Source organism: Hyperolius riggenbachi, chromosome 3, assembly GCF_040937935.1.
Source record: "Hyperolius riggenbachi isolate aHypRig1 chromosome 3, aHypRig1.pri, whole genome shotgun sequence".
Lineage (NCBI taxonomy): Eukaryota > Metazoa > Chordata > Amphibia > Anura > Hyperoliidae > Hyperolius > Hyperolius riggenbachi.
In genome coordinates this window covers 439626801-439639274 of record NC_090648.1, presented here as the reverse complement: position 1 = coordinate 439639274, position 12474 = coordinate 439626801, and the positions used below count along the sequence as shown (strand labels likewise).

Below are 12474 nucleotides of genomic sequence, written 5' to 3'. Positions count from 1 at the left end.
TATATAGTCTGGCTGAGCGAGCGGTGTACTACTGTTCCCAGCAGAATCAGAGTGGCAGTAAACAATGGTATATAGTCTGGCTGAGCGGTGTACACAGAGTTTCAGTAAACAATGGTATATAGTCTGGCTGAGCGGTGTACACAGAGTGTCAGTAAACAATGGTATATAGTCTGGCTGAGCGGTGTACACAGAGTGGCAGTAAACACAATGCTATATAGTCTGGCTGAGCGAGCGGTGTACTACTGTTCCCAGCAGAATCAGAGTGGCAGTAAACAATGGTATATAGTCTGGCTGAGCGGTGTACACAGAGTGTCAGTAAACAATGGTATATAGTCTGGCTGAGCGGTGTACACAGAGTGTCAGTAAACAATGGTATATAGTCTGGCTGAGCGGTGTACACAGAGTGGCAGTAAACACAATGCTATATACTCTGGCTGAGCGAGCGGTGTACTACTGTTCCCAGCAGACACAGAACAGTAAACAGAATGCTATATAGTGTGGCTGAGCGAGCGGTGTACCACTATTCCCAGCAGACACAGAACAGTAAACAGAATGCTATATAGTGTGGCTGAGCGAGCGGTGTACCACTATTCCCAGCAGACACAGAACAGTAAACAGAATGCTATATAGTGTGGCTGAGCGAGCGGTGTACCACTATTCCCAGCAGACACAGAACAGTGAACAGAATGCTATATAGTGTGGCTGAGCGAGCGGTGTACCACTATTCCCAGCAGACACAGAACAGTGAACAGAATGCTATATAGTGTGGCTGAGCGAGCGGTGTACCACTATTCCCAGCAGACACAGAACAGTGAACAGAATGCTATATAGTGTGGATGAGCGAGCGGTGTACCACTATTCCCAGCAGACACAGAACAGTAAACAGAATGCTATATAGTGTGGCTGAGCGAGCGGTGTACCACTATTCCCAGCAGACACAGAACAGTGAACAGAATGCTATATAGTGTGGCTGAGCGAGCGGTGTACCACTATTCCCAGCAGACACAGAACAGTGAACAGAATGCTATATAGTGTGGCTGAGCGAGCGGTGTACCACTATTCCCAGCAGACACAGAACAGTAAACAGAATGCTATATAGTGTGGCTGAGCGAGCGGTGTACCACTATTCCCAGCAGACACAGAACAGTAAACAGAATGCTATATAGTGTGGCTGAGCGAGCGGTGTACCACTATTCCAAGCAGACACAGAACAGTGAACAGAATGCTATATAGTGTGGCTGAGCGAGCGGTGTACCACTATTCCCAGCAGACACAGAGTGGCAGTAAACAGAATGCTATATAGTGTGGCTGAGCGAGGTACACAGAGTGGCAGTAAACAGAATGCTATATAGTGTGGCTGAGCAAGCGGTGTACTACTATTCCCAGCAGACACAGAGTGGCAGTAAACAGAATGCTATATAGTGTGGCTGAGCGAGGTACACAGAGTGGCAGTAAACAGAATGCTATATAGTGTGGCTGAGCAAGCGGTGTACTACTGTTCCCAGCAGTGACACAATGACAGGGGGGACCCTGGCTAGCGTGGCTGGAGCGCGAACTACCCTGCCTGCCTACCCAAAGCTAAACCCACAGACAAATGGCAGAGATATGACGTGGTTCGGGTATTTATTTACCCGAACCACGTGACCGTTCGGCCAATCAGAGCGCGTTCGGGTCCGAACCACGTGACCCGTTCGGCCAATCACAGCGCTAGCCGAACGTTCGGGGAACGTTCGGCCATGCGCTCTTAGTTCGGCCATATGGCCGAACGGTTTGGCCGAGCACCGTCAGGTGTTCGGCCGAACTCGAACATCACCCGAACAGGGTGATGTTCTGCAGAACCCGAACAGTGGCGAACACTGTTCGCCCAACACTAGCTGAGATATCCACTGGCGCACAGGGCCAAGTTTTTCTTCAGACTGCCTGATGCTGTCGTTGAGAATCCTCATGTATTGCTCTTTTTTCATGGTGCCGTTTACTGTGATTAGGTTCCCTGGTCCATTGGCTGAAGAACACCCCCAAAGCAGTAGGTTCCTACCACCATGTTTGACAGTGGGGATGGTGTTCTTTGGGTTGAAGGCTTCTCCTTTTTTACGCCAAATGAAGGAAACATCATTGTGACCAAACAATTCATTTTTTGTTTTACCTGACCATAACACGGAAGACCAGAAGTCTTCTTCTTTATCCAGATGAGCATTTGCAAAGGCCAAGTGAGCTTTTGTGTGCCTTATGTGGAGAAGTGGCGTCCTCCTTGGTCTGCATCCGTGAAACCCAGCAGTGTGCAGTGTCCGTTGGATTGTCTACCTTGAGACATTGCCACCAACAGAGCCCAGATTCACCAAGATGGCCTTGGTGGTGATCCTTGGATTCTTTATCACCTCTCCCACTATTGTCCTGGATAGCACAGGTGTCACTTTTGGCTTCCGACCACGTCCTCTGAGATTTTCCACAGTGCAGAACATCTTGTATTTTTAATAATACTTTGCACTGTAGCCACTGGAACTTGAAAACATTTAGAAATGGCATTGTAGCCCTTTCCTAACTTGTGAGCAGCCACAATGCGCAGCCGCAGGTCCTCACTGTGTTCCTTTGTCTAAGCCATGACTGTCCACAAACCAACTGCAGAGAGCTGCTGTTTTTCACCTGTTGAGTTGATTAAAACAGCTGTTTCCAACTAATCAGGGTAATTAGGATGCTTTAAAAACAGGGGTGCCCATTAGGTAGATCGGACTTCATGGTAGATCCCGACCCCACTACATTTTCCATTCTGTATATACAGTACAAGTGTGCTCCTAAAATTGTGCATGAGTAGATCATTTTGACTTGCAAAATTTTGAAAGTAGCTCACAAGCCGAAAAAGTGTGAGCACCTCTGCTTGGAACAATTTGGAATGGTATAGAACTTTGGATTTTCCCAAACATTGTAACAGTTTGTCAATGAATAATTTTGAACTGGACACTTTTTGCTCCAATGTAAATAAAAGCTGAGAAATGTTTTTTTTTTCCAAAATAATGCCTCTTGTACATCATCTTATCTTTTGAGAGACACCTATGTCATTTCTAGTCAAAAAATTACATGCTGGTTGAGTCAAAGTAACTTTAAGTCAAAATTTGCCTGGGGTATGAACAATTATGGGCAGCACTGTATACCTGGTTACCTATACTGGGGACACCTATGCCTGGCTACCTATACTGGGGGCACCTATGCCTGGCTAGCTATACTTGAAGCACCTATACCTGGCTAGCTATACTGGGGTCACCTATACCTGAATAGCTATACTGGAGGCACCTATACCTGGCTAGCTATACTGGGGGCACCTATACCTGGATAGCTATACTGGGGGCACCTATACCCCGATAGCTATACTTGGGGCACCTATACCTGGCTATACTGGGAACACCAATACCTGGCTATCTATACTGGGGCCACTTTACCTGGCTACCTATACTGGGGCACCTATACCTAGCTACCTATACTGGGGACAACGATACCTGGCTACCTATGCTGGGGACAACTATACCTGGCTAACTAGGGACTGGGGCAGATCTAGGTACCATACTGGGGTGGGAGGGGGTGAGGCACATTCGGTGACTATACTGGTGTCGGAGTGAGCACATTATTTAATGTAGGATGGGAGGGATCCAAATTCTGCATTGGGGCCCCAAGGTCTGTAGCTATGATACTGGTAGTACTTGTCACTCACAGTCACATTTATCTTTTGATAAATCTTTTTTGACAAAAATCAACCGAAAATCAACTAGACTGAAAACTTGAAAGCACAAGGGCAGGAATTGACCAGCAATGGTTCGACGGCCCATAGCATTGCCCTGCATCAAGGAATTGATAACTATGTGTGTGGAAGGAATAGATCCCTCTCTGAGCAGATTAGGTAAGAGAGGGATTGACCTGTTTGCCACATTGGGTGGCAATCTACCGTATGCCACCTTTAAGCCCCATCTACACGATACGATTCTTTGTGCGATTCAATTACGATTCTATTTACGATCCGATTAAAGTGAATGGTTACCGATTAAAAAAAAGAAAAGTCAGATACTCACCTAAGGAGAGGGAAGGCTCGGTCCTAACGAGCCTTCCCTCTCCTCTCCCGGTGCCCGGTGGATCCTCCGTTCAAATCCCCCGGCGCGGGGGACTTCGGAAGCCTTCGGGAGCACTAGGGCTCCCGAACACGGGCCGCTCCTTACTGCGCATGCGCGAGTGCATCATAGGCCCGCGCGAGTGCGTCATAGTGGGCACTCACGCATGCGCAGTATGGAGCGGCCCGTCTTCGGGAGCCCGAGTGCTCCCGAAGACTTCCGAAGCGGCAGTATTTGACCAAACTGGTCGAATACTGCAACGGGGGATCGTGAGCGGCACCGGGCAGCGGGAGAAAAGAGGGAAGTCTCATTAGGACCGAGCCTGCCCTCTCCTTAGGTGAGTATCTGACTTTTCTTTTTTTTAATCGGTACACATTGGCTTTAAATCTGACATGTCCGAATGGGATTCGATTCGTATCGAGTAGATTGGGCTTTACAGTCTCCCTGAGCTCACTAACAGCTCAGAAGGCTGGCCTGATATAGCGGGTGGGAGGGGGGTGGGGCATGCTGTTCTGAGATGCATACCAGTTTACAGTATTTCACACAACAAAAGCTTATCAGTAAACTGTTGTGCAGCTTTTAAGCTATTTCTTCAGTCGTGCATGAAGGACAGCTGAAAAGCTTTCATGAATCATTTGGTCATGACAAAATAAATAACACATGAACCATTTCACATTTGTGTTAATATACATATATAATTAGGCACTAAATTAACAGAAACACTGTCATTGCTGTTAAACGTTTTTGGACTATTAAATAAAGTGAAGTCTGAAACTCCCATTAATTAATTCTATAAACCGGCCATTAAGTTACCAAAGACATAGTCCAGTATCAACCCCGATGTTAATTGTCCATGACATTTACTGCATGGTAATACATTTTGACAAAGAAAAAGTACCCAGAATACTGGCAAGTGTGAACAGCCTCTGACACCTTAGTGGGCGGAGTCACATACATCTATAATGTGTTTAAGCTCAGGGGATGGGGTGGGGTGTGTAATGTGTAGAATACACTAAGTGTCACTGATTCTCCTGTTTGTCACTAGGTCTATGAACTGTACTTTGATCCTCTACATTAGTACATGTCATATCCAGCAACTGGGAAGATCAAAGCACAATACAAGTTCAGGGATCAAACTGGACATCAGAAGAGGCGTAGGTTATTAACTCGTTCGTATTCCTTCACAAGACAGACGTGGACTCTCTTAAAGTGAACCGAGCACCTTTTTTTCACTCAGGACATTTCTATAGCACATGAAAAATATATGCCGACTATCTGTTTCATTATTAAAATAAACTTTAATTTTACCTTGTATTTTACATTCAAAGTTGTTAAATTGGCCTGTTTGAGCAGACCTGCCGACCATCCCCATCCGCAGAAAGTTCAGGAACCTCTAATTGTTTTATTGAGCTAATTACCAAGAGGTAAACCATGCCTTTCATCAGCAAAGAGGGTGAATAATTAGGAGTGTGTTTTCAAAGCCATGCTTTGAAAACACACTCCTAATTATTCACCCTCTTTGCGGATGAAAGGCATGGTTTACCTCTTGGTAATGCTTGCTTTGAAAACACACTCCTAATTATTCACCCTCTTTGCTGATGAAAGGCATGGTTTACCTCTTGGTAATTAGCTCAATAAAACAATTAGAGGTTCCTGAACTTTCTGCGGATGGGGACGGTCGGCAGGTCTGCTCAAACAGGCCAATTTAACAACTTTGAATGTAAAATACAAGGTAAAATTAAAGTTTATTTTAATAATGAAACAGATAGTCGGCATATATTTTTCATGTGCTATAGAAATGTCCTGAGTGAAAAAAAGGTGCTCGGTTCACTTTAAAGTGGACCTGAACTCAAACTTCCTCTCTGATCTAAAAGATAAGCAATAGCATAATAACCTATAAAGAAAAACATTTCTTTGTTACGGCTGATACAAATCTTGCAATAAATCTGAAGTGTATCTACTTCCTGCTTTCATGGAAGCAGACAAAGTGTTTACAAATTAGCTGTTCTGCTGTGGCATTTTCCTGAGCTGACACAGCTGAGAGATCAAATTACAGTGGTGATTAGTCACAGATGAGGGGGAATTACACAGACTAAACGCTCTAAATATATACAGGGTGCATTTCTCTAGGTTTTCCTTCTGTCCTGTGCAAGAGTTTAGGTCCACTTTTAATAACCCCATTATGTTCTTCTTTTAAAAGCTTTGGAGCGACTCTATAGACTGAAAGGGCTAACTTTCCAAAATGTTTTAGGTTTTTTTGTCTGGCTGACACAGAACTGGATTTAGGACCTGTTAAGAGTGGTGCCTTGCAGTGCGGTGTAACGGCCGGTTTGTAACACGGCTTGCCACACTGCAATGCGCCACCCATGTGAGGTCCACAGTGCAGCAGCAGCGTTGTGGTATAACGTGTTGCGGTATGGTAAGGCGCTGTATGCAGTGCGTTACCGCGCATTAACAGGCATATTTTTCATTGTCTGTATGCTTCACCAAATGCGATGCAATGCAGCCGTAACGTGCTGTACACCGTTTTCATTCTGGTGTGTTCCTGTCCTGGCCTAACATCCATAAAACATCAAAAAGAATCTCAAAGATGGTTTTATTTAAACAGAAAAATCGACATTTTTTTACGTCAGTCTCAAAATGATCATTTATGTGCGTCAACAAGCATAATGCACCATTTCAAGCCTGTGGGAAGAAAATATACATCATTGCTTTGTAAGTAGGTGTATGTTCAGAACTGCTTGTTTATAGCATGCCTCCAGCTCATTAATTTTAATAAGGCATGTAACATTTTGCTGTAGCAGTAAAATGATGTCTGCTTCCTTTTGATGTCTCTTGAGTGGAGGTTGTGCCTCAAAAATCCAACCTGATGAATACAACCAAGGTTTTGTACACTTGCTACATCAATCTCTATAAATAGTCATTGAAGGGAACCTAAACTGAGAAGGATATGGATTTTTCCTTTTAAGATAATACCAGTTGCCTGACTCTCCTGCTGATTCTGTGTCTCTAATACTTTTAGCAACAGCCACTCAACAAGCATGCAGATCAGGTGCTCTGACTGCAGTCAGACTGGATTAGCTGCATGCTTGTTTCAGGTGTGTGATTCAGCCACCACTGCAGCCAAAGAGATCAGCAGGACTGCCAGGGAACTGGTATTGTTTAAAAGGAAACATCCATATTCCTCTCAGTTTAGGTTCCCTTTAAATGGCATCATGAACTGATGGCCAACATGGTGCAATACCCCAAGATTGCCACATGAAAGAGGATAAAAGTCCATACTAGTTAACCTCCTGAGCGATAATCCCGAGCTGAGCTCGGGGTATGTCGCGCAGGAGGATTTCTCAGGCCCCGCTGGGCCGATTTTCATAATTTTTTTTTTGTTACACGCAGCTAGCACTTTGCTAGCTGCGTGTAACTTCCGATCGCCGCCGCTCGCCGCCGATCCGCCGCTACCCGCCGTTCCGCGCAGCCCCCCCCCCTCCCCAACCCCTTGCGCAGCCTGGCCAATCAGTGCCAGGCAGCGCTGAGGGGTGGATCGGAACTCCCTATGACGTCACGACGTCCATGACGTCGGTGACGTCATCCCGCCCCGTCGCCATGGCGACCAGGGAAGCCCAGCAGGAAATCCCGTTCTGAACGGGATTTCCTGCTTACTCTGATCGCCGAAGGCGATCGGAGTGGGTGGGGGGATGCCGCTGCGCTGCGGCTATCATGTAGCGAGCCCTGGGCTCGCTACATGATTTAAAAAATAAAAAAAATTAAAAAATAGTGCTGCGCCACCTCTTGGGCGATATAATTGTATCGCCCAGAGGGTTAATTTAGGCAAAGGAGGATTAAGAGTTGATGCAGGATTATTCAAATTTTAGTATGCAGCAGGCAAAGTGGCGCTGAATCAAAAACGGTACCTGTATTTTAGTCATTCGGGTACAGACAGTCATTTGTGCAGTGGGGGTGGGAGGAGCCTGACAGCCATTTCACAGTTACCTGTTTCTTCCGAGGCTGTGGAACATGTTCTGTAGCCTCTGAAGAAGCAGGTAACCACAAAATGGCTGTCAGGCTCCTCCCACCCCCACTGCACTAACTATTGTCTTTACCCAGATGACCACAATAAAGGTACCGTTTTGAATACAGTGCCACTTTGTCTGCTGTATACTAAAATTTGAATAATCCTGCATCAACTCTTAATCCTGCTGTATACCATATGGGTGTTTTTTCATGTGTGCATGTCACATTAGTACTAATGGCTTGGGGCCACACTGCCAGCTGACATTTAGTGCAGGCCTGTTCTCTACTGTTTTGGATTACTCAAATTTTATAAGCAAATGTATGCAGCTTGAACATGGACCAATCGCCTGCCAAGGTGGAGTTAGATTGGTCCATTTTCAAGCTGCATACATAATTTTTATATTGCATGAATTATAATTCAATATATATAATTCAGAATTATTTGCATCTCATCAACCATCCTTAGCTGACAACCCCCAACTTTTCACGAAAGTACTTCATCACTTTCCTAACCCCCAAATGAGTAAAGCAAATATTCCACCAGCATTATAAACCAGCAGCTCAGATAAACTGGAGAGATTGCTTGTTTGCGGCTCTGAACCATGACATGAAATTCTGTTGTTTAGGCCTCTTGTTCCTTACTTGTCTTTAGGTGCCCACACACTGGCAGATGGTCAGCAGATACAACCATCGGATACATCCCACTCTAGTTGAATCGATCAGAGAGAGAGCTATTCAGATGGTCTCATCTCCAAGTTCTACTCTAATTTAGCAGATTATAAATATGCTTATAGACTGACAAAGTCTAGGGCTCTATGGGAAGAATGGGGGGAAGAAATAACCCAAGGAGTGTGGTATGACTTTGAGGACACCTATATGAAGACAGTAATTTGCTCTCGGGATTAGCTAATTCAGCTGTTTTTTGGTGTATTTGTTTAATCCCCCTCCAAAAAAATGTGAAAAAAGTAAAGAGAATTCTATTGCTGCCAGTGTAGTGCAAACGGTTTTGAGCGAGATCTTTCCAGCATGCCGGATGGAACGGTTTGATCGATTTTGGGTGGAAACGACTGGGCAGCCATGTTGCAGCATCATTCATTGTGATCCAATCAGCTGGATACTGATGCCATAAATGGAGCAATGTATGGGCACCTTTAGACTGTATACTAAGCGTATTTTCCGCTGTATAAGACGCTCTGGAATATTAGACGCACCAAAGGGTTAAAGGGCAAAAAAACAGAAAAAAATATACTAAACCTGGTGGGTCCATGTTCCAGAAGCGTCTTTTACACGTTCTCCCCCAGACGGTGTCCTCCATATATCCTCCTGTGATAGATATCCCATGTGTCCTCCATGTATCCTCCTGTATCCCCCATGTGTCCTCCTGTATCCCCCCATGTGTCCTCCTGTGTCCCCATTTCTCCCCAGGAGTCCTCCTGTATTCCCTAAGTGTCTTCCTGTGTCCTCCTGTATCCCCCATGTGTCTTCCTGTGTCCCCATGTCTCCTCCTGTATCCCCCATGTGTCTTCCTGTGTCCCCATGTCTCCTCCTGTATCCCCCATGTGTCTTCCTGTGTCCCCATGTCTCCTCCTGTATCCCCCATGTGTCTTCCTGTGTCCTCCTGTATCCCCCACGTGTCTTCCTGTCCCCTCAATGGGTCCTCCTGTGTCCCATTCTGTCTGTCTACTGGCCCTCCCTGTGTGTAGCAGCAGCTTCCCTTCTCCATGCACCCGCATGAATGATTGCAGACATCCATCTCCCCTGCATTTATCGCTCTAGTGAGTGGCTTAAGCTGATGACGTGATCAGTTCAAGCTGCTCACTAGAGCGAGAAGTACAGGGGAGATGGATGTCTGCAATCATCGCAGGCGCATGGAGAAGGTAAGCTGCCACTACGCACTGCAACACACGGGGGGCCAGGAGACACAAGGGGAAAGGAGCGGAGGCTAGCGGTGGGAGCGCAGAAGTCTGCAATTGGCGCGGAAGCATGGATAAGGTAAGCTGGCACTACACACACTACACCCGGGAGGGCCAGGAGACACGGGGAGGGAGGAGAGGCATGTGGGGGAGCAGGCAAACACAGGCAGAGAATCCCCGACATAGCGTTGGCAGTTCTTATCGACGGGCGTTCGTATGTCGGGAATTCCCTGTCTTTGCCGTATCAGACACATGGACTTTTTTTCTCTCCATTTTCGGGGGAGAAAATTTTTGTCTTATACAGCAGAAAATACAGTATCTAACCTAATCCTTATTTTAGCAGAGAGGCACTCATGCTTGCTACACAGCCATAGCAGTTTAAGCACCTATTTTTCCACTGACCCGAGGAAGCGGGCAAGCACCTGCAAAACGCACTGTCAATTTTATGTACCTTTTTTCAATAAACTGGTCCAAATTCTTCAATCGAGGTAAAATTACCTCTCAGTTTATAAGAATAACAGCTTTTATGCATTGGGTGCCTCCACTCCTGCTTCAAGTGTCTTATTTTAACACACATAAGTGATGCATGCATTCCCCTTACCTGTTTATCCTCTGATTCAGACAACTCTTTGATTTGCTCAGTTCTTGTAAACGGAAGTATGCCCAACTGCTCCCTCTGCAGGGCCGTGTGCTCCGGGGCGCTGCTGCGTCTCTCTTTGGATGCTTTACCCTGTGGCATTTTTTGGTCCTCTGAGCTCTTCAGCCCATTCTTATCAGCCAGCTTAGTCTCTATTTGGCTGTCTAGTTGTGCTAAGCCCACTGCGTCAGGCCCGTTCTGGGAGAATCCCAGAGACACTCTATGGGAAGGAATGCCGTTCTTGGACTTTGCAGCTTGTTGGTCCTCGACATCTTTATCCGATGAGGCGGGATCGCTGCCAATGTTGTGTTCCTCTTGTGACAGCTGCATACTTGACTTCTTTCCAATGTGAGTAACCCGAAATCTGAAAAGGGAGACACAAATCACTTCAGAAATTTCAAAGACAAGCTACATAGATGTAGAAAGACCAGTAGGAATCAAATGGTTTGAGGGTTTTTTATGTAAAATGGACTGGATTAAGATGACCTGTAACCACATAAAAAATAATTTAGGGTATTCATTTTTACCTTATTTTGGTTTCAGTATCAGAAACTCTTATATCTATGTACAGCAAAGTCAGCCAGAGGAAACCAGAGGTTTCAACTAACCGACATGCCTGAGGGGACTGGGTTCTAAGGGGTTTGCAGATGATTTTGCTGGGCGTTAAATAGTAACTGAGGGTCCAGTGCATCTTCTAACCGTCCTGTAGCTCCTAGCGGCTTTACGGCTTCCATGCACGGCTCCCAGCGGGTCAGGTGACCCAACGTGGGTCAGGTGACAAGCCGGGAGTCATGCACGGAGGACCCTGGAAAGCCGCTATAGGATGGTTATAAGAGGGCACTGGGCCTCAGTAAGTATTTTATGCTGCACGGGGGGAGGAGGTTTATGCTTTTTAGGCCAGTTGCTCAAGCAACCAGCAAGCACATGTATTCAGCATTAGCCGATGCCAGTGCCCGATACTGGAGACTTTTCTGTATGTAGCCCCACCCTCCCAGTGATGCTTAGCCTAGGCTATAATGTCACACAGCATTCTGCCCCAGAGCACTCTGGGAGATCAACTGACATTTCTGCTCACAACACATAGGGAAAAAGAAAAACAACATCCCACAGAGATTCTACTTGCCAGCAGTAAAGATGCCACCATCACTGATTCCTTTAACAAAGTAACTAAAAATGATGTAAGGATTTTACAATGGGAAGATTTAAACTTGATAATTTATAAATGGATCTTGTAAAAAAAAAAAGCAATTTAATTCACTACGTCGGGGTCTGTTCAGGTGTTCGTTAGGCTTCTAGCCAAATCATTTTTGTCATTTTACCTGTTAGAACTAACTAATTCTCAATGTTGGCTATTGCTCGCTATTAGAGATATAGAGCTAAAATGATAAAATATGACATTTGTTAATTTGAAGTCGTTTCTAGTGAAGGAGGAGGAGGTTCCATGTTTCTTTACTGGTCAGGTATATTAAACTGAGGGACTTCTGAGCAAACAGGTTAGGTCCCCCATGAGGCACAAGGGCCCTGTGCTTCTAGGCTTTAGTATTGGAAGCTCTGGCTGGATCTTGTGGAGGCTTCCCACGCCATCCTCCGGAACTCCATTTACCCCGCCAAAAACAATCCAAAAGAGATTGTCAGAGTTAAAGAAATCCAGTAAATGAAATCAAGGTCGACGGAAAGAGCACATCCACTGTTAAAACAACTAATAAGCATCCAGTACAAAAAAAACAGGCCGTTTTTGAGAGATTACCGGCAACAAATCCGATTATTGCAGGAGCATCCTACATGCGCAGTAGAGCGGACCCGATCGGGCTCGGCTATTTCCACC

General features: G+C 45.6%; 1 protein-coding gene across 4 annotated transcripts in view; it reads right to left on the bottom strand.

Annotated features, from left to right (window-relative positions):
* The window catches only part of RELL2 (RELT like 2), a 76233-nt gene that overhangs the window by 26609 nt on the left and 37150 nt on the right, over positions 1 to 12474 (bottom strand). For all 4 annotated transcript variants that reach the window (XM_068277709.1, XM_068277710.1, XM_068277712.1 and 1 more), the window contains exon 6: positions 10614 to 11013. In XM_068277709.1, the coding sequence (XP_068133810.1) occupies positions 10614 to 11013 (400 nt within the window). The remainder of the gene's footprint in view (positions 1 to 10613; positions 11014 to 12474) is intronic.